Raw genomic sequence first — 20,548 nt, 5'->3', positions numbered from 1 at the left:
TTCATTCAAACATAGCCTCATTGTGACCTAAGAGTCAAGTTAAATATATCCACACACACTAAACTCCTACTACGAGGTGAACTAGTGTCTGCGCCAGATTTCATTGGCTGGTATTTTTAACTCATTCCAGGTCTCCTATCCATCCAAAGTGTTATCACATCCAACTTAGCCATGGTGTCACACACACAAACTCATCTTCACCCCCTTGAAGGCCTCTAATGAATGTGAACTCAACAGTAAAGTGGTCAGGAGATGTTTTACATCAAGGTACATTTATTTTTCTTATTCTTGTAATTAAATACATAGTGTAAGTGCAAATAGTTAAAGAGTCCAGGGTCTAAAGAACTACAGAGTATAGTCAAACATAGTACAAAGTTGGACAGTTATTCAAACAAGCTAAATATCACCAGATACTCCTTGTCTTCATAGTAGTTGTACAACAGCACCTTAAACATGAGCGTGTGTCGTTCCTTATGGTTATACAAAAGCAAAAACCCTACGATTACCACATCTAAGACGCATATTGTTAAATTATGTTGTGCTTGGAAACACCAAAGGAAATCATTTTTGCTATTTATATATATATGGACATATACTGAGAAGCCCTGTCTGCTAACTCAGAAACATGAAGCAGTTTTTAACATTGGCATCAGAGCACGTCTGTGGGCATTTAGCTTCTTTTGTGCCAGACCATACAGTTTGCGGTAGGCACTGCAAAGCAAAAATGTAGCGTGATTTTAAAAACTGCACAAAAGATATCAAATATTATTTACCCAAGGCTCGACTTCATGCACTTTAATAATAAGCAACACAAAAAAAGTCAGTTTCTTTTTTTGTTTTCGAGTTGTGTACTTGTCTACCTAGAAACAGGATATGTACGTGTGACTGTTAGTGTTAAGACTGCTATAGACAGGGTGACGGTTTCTCCAGTGGATGCTTTTAGAGAACACCAAGATGACTTAGCACTATGCCCCACAGATGACGACCAGGCTCTTCAACAGTGACCGAGCTGCCTGACTCCGAGCTGACTGTCAGCTTCGTGGTGAGACAGACGCTTCTACTCCTCCTTCCTCTTGGCCCCGGGGATCTTCGCTTGGATCCTACACAAAGAAAACAAGCCTTAATACCACATGTCTAACAAGGTGTTTATTCTAGATTAAGTTTATTAATATACCGCCTGCAGTTTTTGTACTCTCTTTTTATGGTAGTCTATGGAACTGGGTGTCAAGTTTGACTAAAATAGGAACATTGACAGTAGTCAGTCCTTAACAAACTACAGGCATACATTTTGGCATCTGTTAACCCTTTAAAAGCTCATTTTAAGCGAATTGGTTAACACGGTTAAATAATAAACCAGTCCGTGTTTGTATTAAACTGATCACTTTATCCACCATGACAACCTTAGCATCCTGTTAGCATCAGTAGCCTTTTTTTATTTATCGTAAACAGACTTCATAGTGGACACTGTTCATTCATGAAGTGAGTGAAGTACTGTAGGGCAGCACCAAATTTGTAAAATATGAAATAACTTTTAATATCAGTGCAATATTGGAAACCTGGCAGCTTCCGATTACAACTGCACTCTTATCTGCTGGCCAATGAGGGGAGGCGAGTGAAGTCACAAAGGGAAGTCAGTGGTATATTCGATTATTTGTCTCACTTTATTTGTGTACAGGGTGCTCTGATTGATTTCTTATGCCTTGTAGCTACATGTGTTTGTATATCGTAAGTGAAGAAAATGTCTTAATGGCAAACACTCACTTTCCCACCACAGAGTTGACCTGGGTCCGTATTAATCCCACATACTGATCGATCTGTGCCTGAAAACAAAAGGAAAGGGACGAGTGTAAATACAGGACAACATTTTGTTAAATAGGGTTGACTTCAGTTATCATAAAGCTCAAATTCTTACCTGATGCTTCTCATAGACCACAGGCATGGTGAACATGGAGACCACAGCTGTAGAGGCATGGGGAGAGACATGTTAAAGTATTCTGACCTACAGTGGGGCAAGGTGGCCTCCAGCGCACACCCTGACACTTATCTAATGTAAACTGGAAAAGTAAACATAACGCGCACGTTCAGCAGTGCAGTAAACACGTTCAATGAAGTACATTTGATCTGGCATAGTAATAAGGACATGCTGTACTTCTCACTAATGACATATATTGTATAATATAAAATAGCTCTGAAGATTATTAAACTAAGTAACAAAAGGCTAAAAGACGAATGATTGTGTGTGTCGAGATGACCTCACCTAGGATGAGCAGTGTCAGGCCGTTGAAGAGAGCGCCCACGTAGGTCAGCAGCCACATCAGAACAGCAAACTGAAATGAAATACCACATTTATTCTTTGTAAGCTGCATTTCTAATCGTATAAACTACCAGATTGTTTCATGAAACGCATTAATAAAGGGTAGCAGAGCTGATGTAACACTGTGATGCAGTTTGAAGCAAAACTAGCAAGTTTGAGGCAAACCTTCAAGGAGTCGATCAGGTCTTGTACGAGGAACAGCCTGCGGAGCTCCTTCATACAGGTGTTGGAGTACAGCAGGATTTTGTCAGCATATTTACTAATCTGGTCCTGGGAGAGAGCAATTTCCATCTCCAGGTAGGATCTGGGAATAAATACAGGGTTGGGAATATAAACCTTTCAGTGAGTACAATCTATAGACTTATTCATGAAATCCAACAATCTCCTACTCTACTCACTTGAAAGGATGTCCCTCATCAGTCTTCTGCACAGCCTGCAGCACAGACTTGTAGATCCTGAAGCTGATGGAGGCAGAGAGCGCTGCCAGGGCCAAGTAGGCCCCGACGCTGACCATGCTGAACTGGGTCAGGGAGAAGAGGAGCAGGAGCACGCTGCTGAACACGGCCCCCGACTGCTTCACATTCCTCCAGTAGAGGAGGTCAATCGCTGGAAGGACAGAAGAAGGAGAAACAGGGTTAGGACCAGGCGTTACCTGACCTGCAACAAGAAGGCCCGGTTATCCACAGAAGTATCTGTTCCTAAGTGGATTCTGCGCACTACACACCACACATTTGGGTCAAATATCTGGAAGCTCTTCACAACTTGATGTCCTCAGAGATCCTCAGCTGTCACGTGATCCTGATTTAACCCAGCTTCCTAACCTAGCCTTTCATTCGGTTATATCGAGCTGTGAACGTGGCGATAAGTGACAATTTGTCGGTTCAGTTACATTACTCCTATATATAGAGCGACCTCTGAAGAAGATAATAGCTGACTCTCCCTTGTCGAACAAGTGGTGCCTCCCTCCGCTGCAACACTCCGGAAAAGAAAGACCTCTTATTTACGTCTGACGTGTACTTATGGTCGGTGGCATCTGGTCTGGTCTTAAACATACACAAACATCTATGCAACCAGGAAGAAGAAACTGTATTACAGCAGGGTTACTACTGCAGAATTAATGATTGACCTATAGCGCTGTGAAGGCAGTCTCAGACATAGAAGCACTATCAGCAGTTTACAGATAACGGTTCAATGTGACCTACAGCTCTGTGGTCAGTGAGGAAGGATGACAAAGCTTCAATGCAGTGTCTCAGTAATGCAGTGAAATGATCCCGTGTCACTTGTACAGGAACAAAGAGTTAAGCTACACAACATGCCTGCTGCAGGCGCTCACGCGTCTTACTGCACCATTTCCCTTTATATTCTAACATCTTCGTTTTTCTCTGGGTGGCGGGGCCTGTAATTCAAAGCCTCTAACAGAGATGAGAGAGTGAAGTGATAACTGAGGATTAGCCCAGTGTACCATTACAGCCGGTGCTCCTCTGGCATTCGTCTGTGTCGGCTGGAAACATGGGCCCGTTTCCATGAGAACTGTTGGCTGCTGGTTTTACCTCTGTGGAACCAGCAGCCGTATGACAGCACTATCAGTTAACCATTCATGGGTTTTTACCAACACCTGGAAATCCTTTGTGTAGCGTAAGGAGGCGAGGAGAGGCAGTATGTTAATGTAAACTTGTGTGCTCGTGAAGAATAGAGATTCGCAGCTGAGGTCTCTTGGGGTTTTACTCTTCCTCTCTAAGCTGACCGCCTGCCTGTCTAATTTTAGCCGTGGAGCTGTGAGCAGCATAGTGATGACCGCCATCTTTGCTCTCCACTAAAAAGGCATCTATGGATGCCAAAAAGGCTAAAAGCCGGGTGTCAGAAGAGCAGACAATGTGACTAAGAAAATCTCTGCTGCCCACAAACTATCCTCCCTGTACTGTAAAATAACACGTATGATCTGTGTTGTCTTAAGAAAACAATAGTGACTTACAGTACCTATCAACCCCTTGCCCCCCCCCCCCCCCCCCCCCCCCCCCCATCAAATCAAAGACTCATTCAGAAATGGTGAGGCAAAGAAATCCTTATGCTGTACATTCACCACTTCCCACAGATGCCATTGTTTCTGCCATCACTGACAAAATGTCCATGTGATGATCAAACGCTCATGCACGCACACAGGCACACACACACACACGCACACGCACGCACGCACACACACAAAGAAAGTCAGGCACAGGTAGCACACACAGCAGCTGTAAGAACACACAGACACATCGACATCAGACGGCTCTGCTACAGAGACAGGTGTAGGTGCCTGGTGATGTGCTGCAGACTGAGAAAGCTTTATCTAGTGCAGTAGAAGCATGTACTGACCTGCGGCTCCCATGGCTGAACAGGGAAAGAGGCAGCTGCTTTATCCACGGACAAAAGGAGAGCAGTGGAGGGGGAGTCCCCCCTGCACAGGGGAGGAGGGGCCACAGCCACACCAGCAAATCAGCATCGGCCTGCGCAGGGGGACTGAGGAGGGGGGGTGGCGTCTATGGGGTGCGGTTGCCAAAGAATCACATTGCAATCCAGCACACATAACACACACATGCAAACACTGTCTCTCTCTCTGAGCTCTTTTATGCTCAGGCTTTAAAGCGCAGCCCCGCTGACAAAGAATGCCAGCCAGCGACTAAAATAAAAGACAGTGAATCAAAATGTAAAATGAAAAGTCCTTTTTAATTAGCATTTTAGACCTTCAGCAGCTAAAGATGAGGCAATTACAGTAACATTGTGTGCTAATCACCCGCACAGACTGTAATCATTATTTTACTCCTCCATTAAAATGCTTCAGTGGCGAGGAACTGCTGAGCACCTGCCTGATGCAGTTACCATAGTTACCATGCTCCATTTTCTCTCCACCGCTCGCTGAGAGATGATGAGAGGCAGGAAGGGAGGGGCTGCAAGTGGAGGGGACAGGGAGGGAGGGAGGGAAAGAGCCCCCCTTCGGGAACAAGGCAAAATTCATTTGCTCCGAGTCTGGGGAATCGGCAGCACATAATGTGTCTACAGGCCGACACAGGAACACAGCCTCTCCCTTTATTGTGCAGCACAAAAGGACAATGGCAGGTTCAACACAAAGCCAGTTAGTTGTCAAGTCTGTGTCAAGAAAATGAGAAAGACTGTGTCTATAAAGAGTCGAGTCACATTACAACCTCTGATCTTTACAGATTTCAGTAGAGTAAAAGATGAGAATAAAAATGCCTTTTAATGAGTGCAGCTGGTTCACATTAGATGACAGTTGGCGTGAAAATTGATGATCTTTATATTAACGCATGCTCCAAATATAGAACATTTAGTTTTGACAGTAGCAAAAACTGAACTGCATGGGTGACAGTTAAATCTTAGGATGTTGAACTAGAGTACAGAGGAAGTACAAATGACAAGCTCTGTTTCTTCATTTGACTCTTGGTATTAAACACATTGGCCTGCACCGAGTAAAAACCAGAGCAAATGATAACCAGCAGTGACAATAATATGATTCCCCCTCCCTCTTTTCTGTAGTGAAACTAGTTTAGCCTGACCTCATTAGATCACTGAAGACATCCTCGTGGCCTCAAAAACCAGCCGTCAGAGTGAAACACGTAAAAAGCCTTCTGCTGTCTACAGATGAGATTCAGGTCTCAGACTTGGAACTGTAACTCAGGGACGATACGTTTAGATGTGGAGGCCTCGTGACGATTATGTTTCCGTCTGTTTTGTTAGTAGGATTTTGTTATTGTAGGAATTTCTGATTTGATGCATAGACATCTGCCAGAGCTAATGTAGACAGAGATAACTCAGCAAATGTCCAACAGAAATCAACCAATGGGGACAGTTAACAGAAACTCTGAAAAATGTCAAGCATCAAACCCTGAGTGGGTTTCAAGGTTTGATTCTTCTCTCAGACCTCTCCATATCATGAAACGTATTTGAATACATTTAAACATCATAACACAAACAGTGAGTAAGTCCTGCATTATGCCAGATAACAATCAAACTTTGTTTTTGAACGGCCGTCAAATTTAAATTCAGTCTTCCTCAAAACACAAAGTTGAAGACACCAGTAAATATGTACTTAACGAAACTAAAACATACAATATGGTTAAACTGGTTCTGTAGCTGCTTTATTTTTTTTATAAAGTAAAACATATATTCTTCATCTTGTAATCTGTGTCGCTTTGTGACACATTATTCCGTATATTAAAGAATATATATGTATTTGATAAAGGTAGCCACTTGATTAGGAGACACACACAGTCCGGGTTTGGCATCAGAAACCGGACTGCTGTGTCATCTTGAGTCCTGTTTGATTTTTCTACATTTTAAACTTGTCTGCATCATTGTTTAAGAAATATTTTTAAGAAAATAATGATAATATCATGGTCCAGAAAATCCCATTGTGTTACTTAGATAATACAGAACCACTTTTTTGTGGTGGATTGTGTAGCATGAGTTCAGCCTGAGGAGAGAAGCTGCTAGCTTGTTGGCAGTGAGTCAGTACTGTGCATGTGCAATGAGAATGACTAAACATAAAAATGCCTTCAGCTTCAAGCTGATGTGCTAACATTCTACTGCAGCAAATAAATCAATTCTTATCCTTTGCTGTGCCTACTGACTCAGCTTAATTTGATGCGTCTGTATGTTGTGTACGGATCCCATCAGATAGGATCATGTTACCCAGTCTCGGACAAATCAAATGCAAAATGCATGACTCAGTAGAATAATGACAAATGGAGGTTTGTCAGAAAGGTTATTTTTACAGAGCTGCACATCCACGATCAGTGACTGTTGCGGCCTGTGTTGAGACAATAAGCGGACCTATGTTTTGCATTTGTACTGCTGAGCTAAACCTAAAAAGATGGCAGATAATAAACCACAGCCTGTGTGGTGGAAAGGACGCCATTTTCTGCGAGGGCCCCTCTACGAGCCCTCCATGCTACGGAAACAGACGGAGGATGCTCTCCTCCGGGCCCGCTCTGCAAGGTGCCATGGCAGCCGAGGAGATAGGGCTGATGTAATCAGGATGGGTGTGCCCTGGTTACCATGGAGACAGTCTGTCACTGCCGTCCTGATACCCCGACTGCCTCGCTACACAAAAACAGAGCATACGCCATAAAAAAACAGCTCCCCTGCGCGGTGCAGAGCGGGGAGGGCGATGACAATGACACGCCTTAGTCCACAGCACAACGCTGGCATCATATTAACATGCACCCAAAACAGATGGTTCTAAGCACACTGGTGGGCATGCACTTATTTTCCAAAACACCAACCAGCGTCTCGCCCCACCCTTCTTTTTTTTATTGTCTCACACACATCCAGCAATAAAAATAATTTGTCATCAGGGCGTGACCTCGTGGAGGTGCATAATAACCCTGATGTTACATTTCCAAATACACATTTAGATGACATGATGTACACATGCAAAGCACACACACACGCGTTCAAGAATGCACTGCTACAGTGTCATGAATATTTAACCCACATGCAGAGATCTCTCACAAACACAGACGGACTCATGGGTAAATCACAGTAAACACATCAGTACCCTGGCCCTTCCAGCCGCTCCAGGCGCTCTCCTTCTTCGTTACGTCTGCAGTGGCCTGCATGCTGGTGATCAGTTATGTCCCTGTTCTCTTTTTCTCTCTCTATATGGTCTCCGTGTTCTTCTTTGTCTCCCTCTTCAGTAGCACCGACTCACTCACTCATCCCAGAAAGGCATGAATGGTCGCAAAAAAAGGATGCTGGAGATAGGCTGAGATGACAGAGGGAGGAAGGGAGGGAGGGAGGAAAGGTTTCCAAGGTGCAGCCGGCTCGCGGAGCTCACAGACTGATGCTGTGGAGCAGCGTTGGCTAGAAAAGAAGGAGCGGGGAAAGTGCGTATGTGTGTATGTGCGTGCGTGCTGGGGGAGGGGGTTCAAATTGTAAACACCACACCACAGTCGCTGCTGCAGCAAACCATCCATGCAATGATTAAGAGCCTCAGGGGGTGAGGGGGTGAGCGGGTGGGTGGTGATGGTCGGAGTCTAAGCTCTTGTTCTTTAAAGGGAAGGTAAACTAGCTTTAACAATAAAAGCTCTAACAGCATCCAACAGACTGGTGATAGCGGGGTACAAGCAGTGGGAGGGTTACCCCACATACGCTTGTCATATACCTTCAAGCATGCCGATGTGGCTTCCCTAATAGCTTGTTAGGTTTTTTCACAATAGATCCTTATTTATTAATGTTGCAATTAAGGAAATAGGCTTTGAATATGGCATGTTAGCGCATTCTGTACAACTTAAAAAGAACCGTTTTAATAATCCAATGTCATGTTTTACAGTTGAAAATAGCCAGACTTGCGGCCATGTTGCTAAGGAAAGATATGGAACACTTCCAGCTTTGTTGTTCTTTGTTTTTGCACAGGATACTGTTTAAGGTTGTAGCCAAAGATTGAAATAGCTGTTTCCACTATGACTCAATGTTAATTGAAGAGACAAAGTGCTTGTACTTTAATTATTCATATTGAGAGACCCCGGGCATTACAGCACAATGTTCATGGTTTAGTATTCTCAGGGTGTGTTGGTGATTTATGATGTTCTGTTTTTTTATTCAAACTGATCTGTAAAGAGACCGGGCAGTGTAGGATGCTTAAAAAAAGAATTACAAAAAAAATCAGAACAGCAGAACGATTCCTTTATAGTTTACGTCATTTTTCAATCCAATCAAAGCCAATAATCCTGTCCTCTAGCCCCCCCACCCTCAGCCCGGCAGACAGCCACACCTCACACCTTCTGCTCACTGCAGCCATGACAGACTTCAATGCCAAAAGCAACCAAGAAGAACGACAGAAAAAAAGATTTCCCTGAACCAGACTGAACACGCTCTCCCATCACTGTTGCTATGGCAACTGGCATGGAAGAGCTCGGACTGATAAAAACAATATTGGATGGTCTTCAACATAGCATCCATAACAAAGGCACAGTGCGCCCTCTAGTGGTGGAGAAAATACAGGTGACCTGCTTTTTACAGTTTCCAGAAGCTTCTCACAGTCCGAGTAAACAAATCAAGGAATGCCTCTTTATTTACTATGTAATCACACCAGCTCTAAATTATTTACATTGTAAATGTGTAACTGAATCAATCATCACATTCTCCTTGACCAGGGTGCATCAGTAGATGTTAGTTTTAGGAAACCAAAATCAAGTGACATCCATTAAGATGTTCTCAGCTCGAAAACAAAGTCAAATGCAAGAGAAGCCCCCGCAGCCCCTCAGTAGGAGTGTGCCCCAGTTTTGACATCATAGTATTATGTAAACCCTCTGTCTACAAGGGCAGAGACAACAGACAGTACTAGTCAACATATGAAAATGTGCACAGCATAGACTCCTGCTGACTACGACTAGCCTGTCTGACCACGTGTTATGTAAGGAACCTGTCAAGATGCAGAACGCAGTTTTTTTTCCAACATATGCAATTTGATTAATCATGCTTTGAGCTTTTTTTTTATGAAAACACAGAATATAGTTGAAGGGTTAGATATGTTGGCAGTTGAGCTTCAGTCGTCATGCATTGTGATAAATGTGATTCAATGCATCCTCACCCTGCTTATTTCTCTCTCAAATGTACCACCAGGTGGCAGCAGACTTCAGGAAAGTACAACATTTAGTTCCCACCCACCCAGGAGCAGAAACCCCGGAACATCCCATCTCTCTGAGCAATGCTGTTTACCTTCTCAGCCCTGTCAACAAAACAAGGTCAATGCACACCATGCAGGTAGCTACCGGGAGGTAAACAAACACTACCAGCGTCAGTCATTTGATTAGAAAATATGCTTTCAAACTGTTTTTAGCCCCTTATATAATGGGAAAGGTATGCCATGCGATTGCTGTTCCATTTGAGCATGAAGGCACATCAGCATACGCAACGCTACCTGTTCCACAGCACTATTTCTGGAAAGCCAATACTGGAGATTTTAAGCCAAGGTGAAACCACTGCAACAATGAAAAGATTACAGACACATTTTGTAAAATCCTTTTTCTTCCACTTAGAAGTATTACCAATATGTGAAAAGTGTTTTAGAAAATCAAGATAATTCCGACTGACCTTTTTGTTTATTGAAGCCCTGCAGGGGGGGTGAGGCGGCGGGCTTCCCCAGGTCTCCTTTGCCCTGGTCGCTGTGCATGTCGTCCTGGGGGGGCTTCTCTGTTCTCACCTCTGGGGGCACGGCAGCAGTGGGTGGCTTGGGCTTGCTGGGGCGATCCTCCTCTGTTTTCACTGGGGTCTTCACTTTTTCAGGGATCAGGGGCTCGGCAGCTACAGCCTCAGCCGGACTGCGGGGAGGGGCGGCACTGGGCACCAGGGGGGAGGGGGGGCTGGCTCCCTGTTTGGGGCCACTGAAGCCCTGCTCTCTCTTCGGGCTCTCTTCAGACGCAGACTCAATGAACAGATCACTGTCGAGCTCTGCCTCTCTCTCCTCCCTCAGAATGCTGTAGCTAGTGGGTGGAGCGTGGTTGCCTGCTTGGCCGAAAGCACCCTTAGCGACCGGGGGATTGTCGAAGGGGTTGTTAGGCTGGCTGACGGGGCTCTTGCTTTTAGGCGGCTGGGAAAATGGGTTGCTAGCGGCCTTTGGAGGCTCCTCAGACACCAGCTCTATCTCTGAGTCTCCAGACTCTGCGCTGCTGCCATCCTGCTCCCTGCTGCCGGCCTTAGTGCTGGGGCTGTTTTTGGAAGCGGTCATGTCATGGGAAGGAAAATCTTTCTCTGTTCAAAAGGAAATGCAGAGGGGACTTTCAGATCTTCATTCACATTACACATTCAGACATACGCATTAAAACTTCAAGCTATTCTATGTCACTTTTAAGAAGAAATAACACAATCTTCCTATCACAAATCAAATGTTTACTTTCTCAATTCAGTGTTCCTGTTCCAACCTCACAAAGTTAGCTTATGATGACCAATAATAGCTAATGTTAACATTAACTTTAAATAGTTGTTGTACAACTGCCAATACTTAGTCAGTTTGCCGGATTTATGACGCTACTTTTGCTACTATTTGGCTACTTAGGCCACTTGAGAAAAGTTGTAAAGTAGAACTGATTCTATTCATCTTAAGAATGGCATCAACATAATCTAAATGAAGTAGTTTCTTGATTTACAAGGTTTTTAATTCACTTAATTAGACAAACACATGCATTTGAATCTGATTACTCTATCCATAAACAGCTTCCTAATTGATTTTCCATAGACCAATAATAATTATTTAAACTAGTACTGCAATCTTAAATGACATATACCATTATGAGGTATTTTATCTACATCACCATCTTCTATGTGACAGGTGTTTGTGTGTATGCTGTGCCTACGTGTTGGTGAGGTGTTGGGAGTGGAAGCAGGGCTGTCATCCTCGGGCTCAGACAGCGTCACAGTGGGAACCCCCTGTAAGCCCACACTGAGGACGTTTTCACGCTCAGACGCGCTGACCGGGGGGGCTTTCTGCTGCGGCTCTGCCTTGGCGGTCGGGGGCTGGGACTCGGTCAGCGTGATCTTCACCGGGCTGGCCGTCTGCGGGGTGCCACCAAGGTTTCGGTAGGAGCGGTAGTCTGACAACTCCTCATCAGATGGCTCCTCGACGTAGGGGAAAGACTGGGAGCCCAGTGCTGACCCTAGGTTCTCCTCTTCTTCCTCGTCATCTTCATCTCTTCCAAGGTTTTTATCCATGTAGCTGACCAATGAGTCGCGACCAGATGAGCCCGTGTCCACCAGGCTTTGCTGGTCGCGGCGTTCATCTCCGTGGGTGATGTCCATGTAGTTGTAGGACTCCGTCTTATCAGAGCCGAACATAGACTTTGGCATGTCATCAACCAGGCTGGAGGTCATCTTGGTGTTGGAGCTGAAGCTGTAGTTGTCGCTGGAGAAGGGGTCCAGGTCAGAGGAGCCGGGGGAGGGCTTGGTGGGCTTTAGGTCATCAGACAGGTAGGAGGCTTCTCGACTCTGATTTGACGTCAGGGAAGTGTAGACATCACCGTCATCATTCATAGGCTTCCTGAACAGGCCAGTCATGGGGTCATCTACAGAGAACAACATGACCATATAAAAGCAGTGAGGTTACACACAGGGAACTGATAAGGAAGAACAACAGTTACACGATCAAATGAAATCATCCAGTTGAAGAAGTCTATGCTTCACATCCACTGCTGCCAGGGAGAGGGGCTGTGGCGGGGGGGGGGGGGGGGGGGGGGGGGGGGGGGGGGGTGCTCGGCTGTGAAGATCAGTGAGGCAGCAGTAACAGAGGGTTCTTGTACCCAGTGTGGGACAAAGGGGGATTGTTCAGACCCCAGAAAAACACAGTGCCACAACCAGAGTCTGTTCTAAGTCCTGCAGGCAAAGAGTTTTCTGTAGTCTCATCTCTGCTCTGTATTCCCTTATCCTGCATCTCCCCAGACAAATTAGTGTAACAAAGACAAACAGACACATACTATATTAACAAACTACTGCATGTGCAGGCTAGCCTCTTTAAAATGTAAATGGCTTAAGCTAGGCTACTCTATATGTGGACAAATCTCTTCCATGATGAATGTATAGAATAGATATTCTAAAACACAGCTCGCTAAATACAGTATGCAACACTCTAATAAATACAATTACTGTGATGCAACAATAGTGCTAATTAAGTGTTTAAACCTGAAGTAAGGATTAAAAACCGGCAGTTGTTAGCTCTGAATTTGTAAGTGGTCTGCTGTAAAATATCGCTCAACCTCTCACTGAATAATTTGTTACAGTTCTGCAGGGAGGCGTAAAGGATGCTCAGATTACATATGACTTGCAAAACAGGAAGTGGCAGACTTGATAGGAATGTTGTTCTAAATAAGTCGAGGTCAAGTATTCAGATGTTTGGCTTCATGTCTTTAAGTAATTCAACTCCACTAACAAATACACACTGTCTCATGTTTATACATAAGTACACAATAATAAACACAAACTATGAAGTACAGCACCACCTATCTGATGCTTACGTTTTTGTTGTGCTGTGTACAAGTCAGAGTTTATACTAACACGTACGGAGCTCCTTCTCCTGCTCTCTAGTCCTTCTTTCTCAGGGCAGCGGTGGTACTATTTATAGGCTGAGTCCAGCTGCTGGGCTGGATGGGGGGGGGGGGGGGACGATTTAAAAAATCAGCCTCAGGGTTAGCTCTGGAGGATGCGGACTGACTGACAGAAGACCCAACAGGTCAGGACGTCCCTTCCCTTCCCTTCCTTCACTTCCTCTAAAAAGCCCCACCACCCTTTCCTTCTGCTGTCCTTCCTTCTGCTGCTGCCACAGTCATTAACAATACATCATACCGCAGTACAATGGCGTAAACACTACACACCCATGCTGGGACTCAGGGGGAGGGCTGACGTGACATGGAAGAAAAGCAAAGCAGGCTCTTGAGCTTCAGATTATTTTGTATCTAATAGACTTAAATGTCTTGTAGGTTAACATCCCAGCTGTTTGCAGTATGGACAGACACATCTGTGGGGCCAAGTTCAGTTCAGGGACACGAATGCCCTTGATGTACTGCTGTTGGAAGCAATGTTAATCCTCTTAGTGTACTATCATCGTATAGGTCCCATCAGCCATCACCCTTGCAACACCATTATAATCTTACATTCACTGTCACTTATTCAAAGTAAAAATACCAACTGTTGTGGGAAGCACTCAGGCCACTACAAACTGTGAAGAGAGGTGATCTCTGCAGCTGTGAATAGCCAGCAAGGCCACACACCCCCTCCCTTTATATCAACCTATTCAACGTACCAACAGATAAAGTCAGCAGCGGTTGCGTAAGGCATCTGTAACACAAAGAGGCCGGGGCTCGAGGGCAGCCGTTCTGGGCAGCTACTTGCGGAAGTTGGTGTGCAGAGATTGAGGGCGTTTTGAATCTGCTGATATGGCCTATGGCACCCAGACTCTAAGAAAATACCCAGAAGGCTGAAAGAAATGGTCTGCTGCACTCAGATGGGATTGGACATGACAACAGAGGAATTCTCAACTCACACTGTAGCCACAAAACATAATCATGTCACTGAAAGGATGGTGCAGTTGAATAAATAAGTCCTGGTGGATGTGCTATGAAGGGGCAGTCCTTTTGTTGTCCTCTGTGCAGCCCCGAAACTAATGCAGCCTGACAATCTGTTCTACGCCAAGGCATAGGCTCCTAATTATCAGGCTACAGACAAAAACATGTGAGCAAAGACAATATCAAAAGAGCCAGGGTTACAAAATGAATACATTAGCACTTTGAAATGAAGGGTTTACTGAGCTGCATGTGGGGCTCAGTGTGCGGCAGGGTTTACTCCCTTGAAGACCCTCACTGATCCACTGCAGTTATGCAATGTGGAATAAAATGAATAAACCAATATGAACAGAAAGGGATGTTGAATAAAATGTGCGCAAACAGCTGTGCATGGTAGTCTCGATAGGGTTTATTCTCATTGTTGTTTAATTTATCCATGATTGTTTCAACTCAACCATAATCCTTTAGTCTTTATAACATGGCCATCAACACTAGACACATAAAAACATGATGTCTACTAATGTTTTGTTTTTCCAAATATCCCAAAAATAGTTATATTAGGCAAATAACAGCAGTGTATCCTCTCATTTGAGAGTCTGGAGTCAAGTGCAAGAACATATTTAGTTTGCCCAATTAAAATAAGCACCAGCACAGCCAGAGTGCTTACATTGAAGGAACAGTTGGGATAACACAATAAAAGCCCAAGGCTAAATTCCATTGAGTGGGTATAGCTGCTGACTTCTCAGGGAACCTTTTTGGTCCGTCGGTGTTGTCCAAGCACACACCATCATTAATTTCATCACTAGCTCAACTTAACTTTGAAACATCTGTTAATGTACTGCTCTGTAATGATTCAGTCACTCTGTCCCTGACCCTCTCCACTGTGGTGTTATCTTTCAGGAGTTCTCTTTCTCTCCATGACCTTGTGGAAATCAATCCATCAACACGCCTACTGTGCTCTTCTTTCAAAGCCGTCGTGTTTCTTTAATGGTAATTCATATGCTCAGCATTATTATTTTAGGTATACACTGCCCTGTTTATTGGAAACTGTGCCGTACTGTGTTCGGAATGGTAATAACAGAAATGGCTTTGTAGATAATGTACATTGACATTTCAATAAGGCGTAAATACACCTTGGAGGAAGCCTTCGAGGGGAAAGAAAAAACACAAAAAACACCCAGTATTAGCACAGAATACAGGCTTGACCAAAAGTAACAATGTTCATTCTCCTGTTATTTATTGTAGACATTTTTTGGGCATTTTTGTTTTATTGGACAGTGACAGCCTGCAGAGAGACAGGACAGGCAGGGGAGAAAGAGAGGCAGGATGACATGCAAAAGGCACAGAATGGAATCAAACCCGAGTCGCTGCGGTAAGGACTCGCCCTTGATACATGGGGTGCCCCATTTGTTACAATTCATTCCGACATTTTCCTATAAATATGTGGTTTGAAAGTACTTTGAAGTACATATTGTGTTCTGTACGAGTTGTATAATATAAGATTCCTATATCAATTCCCTTACTTAGTTTGCCTGAAACACCACTTCGAACGGGTGATGGTCTCCAGCTTTAAAAGCTTTGGTTATTACATTTATGTTTGTAATGTATTGATTAGAATATCCTTGGCTGCAGGCATTTATGAATACTAGACACTTACTATCCCTCTTTAAAGAAGAAGATAATGGAGAGCACAAAAACAGTCTATACTAAGAGAGGAGGTGCAACAAAACTACTAGCAGGGGTCGATAGGAGAACAGCTGTGGTGAGGGAACAGCCCTGAGCTGCATTGATCCAAGACAATGAGGACCTACAATTACTGTAAGCAACGTCACTGTATCCACTACTCCTAAAAAAATCATTTTAAGGCCACACAGGACAAATGTTGTTCCAGCAGCTTTTGCTGAAGATAAATCAATGTAGAGGCAGTTTAAATTAAAGCTAATCTGCCCCCATTCAGACACTGAAGCGTTGGTACGTACAGTACCTGTCTTTCACTGTATTGATCGTATTTCCCTTGCTTGGATAGAGCTTTAAGGATGAATGGAGAGGATGTGGGAGGATCCAGACTGTCCGCATGCTGTCTGCTTCGGGTAAAAGCTGTCAATTCAGTGTGACTTTGGATCGGCATTTTACTTTCTAGATGCAGACAGAATTTGGCGTTAAAGAGTAACGACACAGGAAGGCACGATACACAGGCTTCAATATAAAACACAAAAAAGATAAATGGACTACCCTTTTTAAAAGCATCGACGCTGATGGGGGGTCTAATTCCGTGAGCAGTTTTGCAATACTCCGCTCAGGGATTACTCCGGGCACAGGCTAGACATCTGGACTGGGGCAGTACGATCGTAAACATAGCCTCATATTTCACATACCGGCTTTGAATTGTTTTCAGGGTAAACACAGGGGATCAAAAGACATCATAATTTATGATTTATTGATATAATGAAAGCACTAATGCTTTATTGTCCCCTGCAGTGGAGCGTTTTGGGCCTGGTCTGTCATTCCTTTATCTGTCCTTTTATAACTCAGCATTAGCTAATTGCTTCTGGAGACAGATGAAGATAAAAGAGATTGGAAACCTGGCAGGTAACACATGGGATAAACTCTCTAAATCATTCTGGAAAGCAGACACGCTGTACAACCTTTAAGCCTTATTTAATTATGTAAGGTGCTGGACAACACATTTAAATAGCTTACATGCAGAGACACTGACTCACACCTGGGAGCTGACATCACGGAGCGTTTGTCAGAGGCAGATACGTGATAAAAGATTTATTAAAGACGGTTCTTTGCATTTCCTGTTTTTTCCCTTAGAGTCCATCCATTTATCATTGCCTCGCCTCTCTTGCCATTAGGCTGCCCCCCCCCCCCCTCCTCCCTCCTCCTCCATCCCTGTATTATCTTGCATCTTTATCATCTAGTCTGAAAAGACCTAGCACTGCTTGGCCCCCTGGGAAAAGAAGCTAAAGGCCGAAATGCACAGCGCTGGCTGATGCAGTCCAGCGGAGTCCACTAAGTGCTTTCTCTATCTGACAGATATGGAAAAGGCCCAGCCAGACATATGCTGTCTCATCCTTGTCGATGATGATACGCTGAAAACGAGAAGTCCAGGACACCTTTCAGGCACTGAGGCAATAAGAATAAGGGATTTTAACAATACACTACTTAGACCTCATCATGATGCAGCAATATCTGCCACAAATGTATTTCGAATGCCTCTTAAAACCTTCACAGGATTGGAAACTGTGAGTCCATTGCACTGTGTTGTCCAAGGCTAAGGTTCTGTCCTGTGGTCATTGAATACAGCTGAAATCAGCATTGTCCGCGTCCTGCGGGTAGATTACTGTTGTGAACATGATTCAGGACAGGCATGGGTCAATTACGTAGAGATGCAATTCTAGACATCTTGAAGGGATACTATTTCACAGTTAGCACTTTTTACTGCCTTCAGTGAAAATAGATATATTTATTTACGTTTCTTAAACTTAAAATAGTATTATGCGATTATCTAGATAGAAGCACAGCAGAGAAGGAAAGTTTGTTATAGAGGGAGTGAGTGTCTTTGACAAAGATCAGAATAGACTCTCACATGTCTGGTAGAGGAACTGTCTGCCCTGCTAGATGTGATGAGATCTGCACTGTTCTCACCAAGAACTCAAGTGACACAGGAAATTATTTCACTGGTATGGAGACAGTTCAGCTGGAGTCCGACTAATACAAGACAGCTTTTCTTTCCATTTGTGGAAATCAAAACATATTCTGTGTTTTTACCTACACAAGCTGGACCTTGTCTGGCGCACTGTTGTAAAAGTAGAGCATGTGCATTGTTTTCTTTTCTAGAAAGCATGGCAAAGCATTGACTAAGCAGTTCATTTGCTCACATACTGTATACACATTGTGCTTGAAGTGGATAGCATTTAGCTTTTCAAAGTTATTTTTGCAATGCCTTTTTTCAACACTTTTCAATCTACATATTTAGATTATACTTTCACGCTAAATACTGTGCTTCAAAGGATTAAAGTCTAAATCATGCATTCAAAAATGCTCTTGTACTTAACGGATTTATTAAAAAAAAAACATGTATTTTTTTCTTTTGCGGACCAGCACTAGCCAGATAAATGAGAACGTCTGAGCAGCAAAAAGAGGAAACTCGGCAGCTTTTCTTTTTTTTTAAACATCATCTCATGAATTTTTCAGTGAATTCGTGAATGAAAGTACAGGGCTCTAGTTTTGCGAGCCAAGCGAATAGTGAGTCCTGTTCCTTCAGGATTAAAAATAGCAACATTAGCCAAGCTGTGAGGAGAGTGACGGACTTAGGTCTGCATGATGTTTCCACAAAATACACTACCTTCAGCATCCAATAATATAGGTATACCATCAACAATAACAAAACAGGAATGTATGAATCCTGTCACCATGCAGGTAACTTGTTAATACAGCTGGATGCTTTTTATATGTATCATCCCTCTACCCCAACACTATCAAGAATGCAAGTCTATTATTATGCAGGCCTATGTGGGAGCTGGTACACAGTGAACATCCATAGGCCTTAAAGTTCAACAGGCTATTTGTTAATGCATGTTGCATCCCATCTGAATCCTCCCTACAGACTCTCACCAACCAGAGAACTGTGTGTACTATTGGGGAAAACAACAGGAAAAATTAATTAGGTCTCATGGCTATCTGAATAGTTTTGAAGACGTCCTATATCATTCCCTTCACCATCACTGCCGTGACAACTGCTTCACAATCACCCTATCTATGTCGCGCTTGTATCTTTTGTGTTTTCAAGCCCAGAAGTTTTAACTCGGCCGATAGACAGGCCTTCTGTCGTAACGCTCGGTCTGTGACAAATGGACTCGGCTGCATGTCTATTTACACCCTATATACCGGGGTTTTGTTAGCTAAAAGCTTGCGAAATTAAACATAACGGGGATGAAATAGGCTACTATTAGTCACTTAGTATTGATACTTAACGACAATAACAGTTTGCTTTACCTGTAGAGGCAGTTTCCATAGCAACGGGAGGCCTTTTCCCGTCGTCCTGGTGGAAAGGATGAAATTGTTGATCCAGGTCGCCCGCCACCTCGCCGCCTCTCGGCTTGAATTCGTCACGTAGGTCGTCGAACCGGGTCGGTGTGTTCCCAAAGAGGCCATTCCTCTCATAGTCATCTCCAAACCACCTCCCATCCGAGCCTAGCTCCTCACCGGGCTGAGCAGACATGCTTTTTCTTCCTGTTATTGGACAAAATATATACTAGCTACAAAGCTGCTTCTTCTTCTTCTCCTTCTCTACCGGCTGTTCCTGTAAATGAGCGGCGGTGTCCCTCTGCGCTAGAATGGCTGACGGAGACACAGTTAAAAATGCAGCTCTTAGCTGGCTGGAGTCTGTCAACTGAGAGAGCCTGATTAAAGTGTTTGTAGACGCCACAGAGGAGACGGTGCGGTCGGTCGGGGAGCAAAGAGGAGAGGAGCGAGGGTGATTGTTTTAGTTCACTGATCTAACGGTGACGTCATGGTGTCCGCTAGGCTTCAGGGTTGGCACTTTATTTGGGACAGAGTCAAATATGAAAAAGGGCATTTTCGGTATATGTTTTCCGTCTGTGTCAAGTGTTTGACATTGACGGAGTGGATGTCATCAAAATGATGCTTGGTGTTGTAAAACAGACTACACTCGTCATCCTACGTAAAGATAGTAGAAATGATACGCATTGCCCAAAGAGAGCAGAAAGATAGCGGAAGTGACAGGTCAATTACACGAAATCACGATGTAAAAACAAACATAATTTCAAATGTTTTATAAAAGTGTGCATACAAAGTGGATTTATGGTTGTGTGAACATGTAGCTTGCAGTGTGGCGCCATCACGTGGAAGCTCAACATATGATCTGGACAAGCCAAAGTTTCAACATGGCTCCCTAGCAACCAGACGCTCCTGCCTGGACACAGACTGATGCCAAACATAGCTGATGGGCCACAGAGTTTGAGTTTGTGTCTCAGTTTAAGTCCGCAGATATTATGTAATTATTCGGCAGGGAATAGTGTTCATTTTGTCTGACTTGCAAGGTTGAGTTTTGAATAATATTTTTTCGCATTTACTGAGTTAACAACATATGCGTCTATCGTTAGCTAGCTGGTAAAGTAGCCTAACTTTAGAGGCTAGCATAGTTAGCATGAATGTTTGTTTT

At 43.9% G+C, this 20,548-nt stretch overlaps 1 protein-coding gene across 3 annotated transcripts; it reads right to left on the bottom strand.

The window, feature by feature from the left end:
- Positions 1 to 255: 255 nt before the first annotated feature.
- On the bottom strand, positions 256 to 19,928 carry rtn1a (reticulon 1a). 3 transcript variants are annotated; one of them, XM_034152646.1, is made up of 9 exons: positions 19,360 to 19,928; positions 11,665 to 12,369; positions 10,406 to 11,062; positions 2,713 to 2,920; positions 2,480 to 2,618; positions 2,258 to 2,327; positions 1,913 to 1,959; positions 1,762 to 1,820; positions 256 to 1,100 (listed from the first exon to the last, which is right to left on the bottom strand). In XM_034152646.1, exons 1-9 carry the CDS (start codon positions 19,583 to 19,585, stop codon positions 1,058 to 1,060), a joined length of 2,154 nt encoding a protein of 717 aa, XP_034008537.1. In that variant the 5' UTR covers positions 19,586 to 19,928; the 3' UTR covers positions 256 to 1,057. The 3 variants fall into 3 exon arrangements, with proteins under 3 accessions (XP_034008537.1, XP_034008610.1, XP_034008666.1); XM_034152719.1 differs by lacking the exons at positions 10,406 to 11,062; positions 11,665 to 12,369; positions 19,360 to 19,928 and adding an exon at positions 7,869 to 8,215 and having other exon boundaries at positions 673 to 1,100; XM_034152775.1 differs by lacking the exons at positions 10,406 to 11,062; positions 11,665 to 12,369; positions 19,360 to 19,928 and adding an exon at positions 4,670 to 4,697 and having other exon boundaries at positions 673 to 1,100.
- Between the last annotated feature and the right edge of the window lie 620 nt (positions 19,929 to 20,548).

Source organism: Trematomus bernacchii, unplaced genomic scaffold (genome assembly GCF_902827165.1).
Source record: "Trematomus bernacchii unplaced genomic scaffold, fTreBer1.1, whole genome shotgun sequence".
Taxonomy (NCBI): Eukaryota; Metazoa; Chordata; class Actinopteri; order Perciformes; family Nototheniidae; genus Trematomus; species Trematomus bernacchii.
The sequence above is the reverse complement of the archived record's forward strand: the minus strand, read 5'-3'. Positions and strand labels throughout refer to the sequence as shown.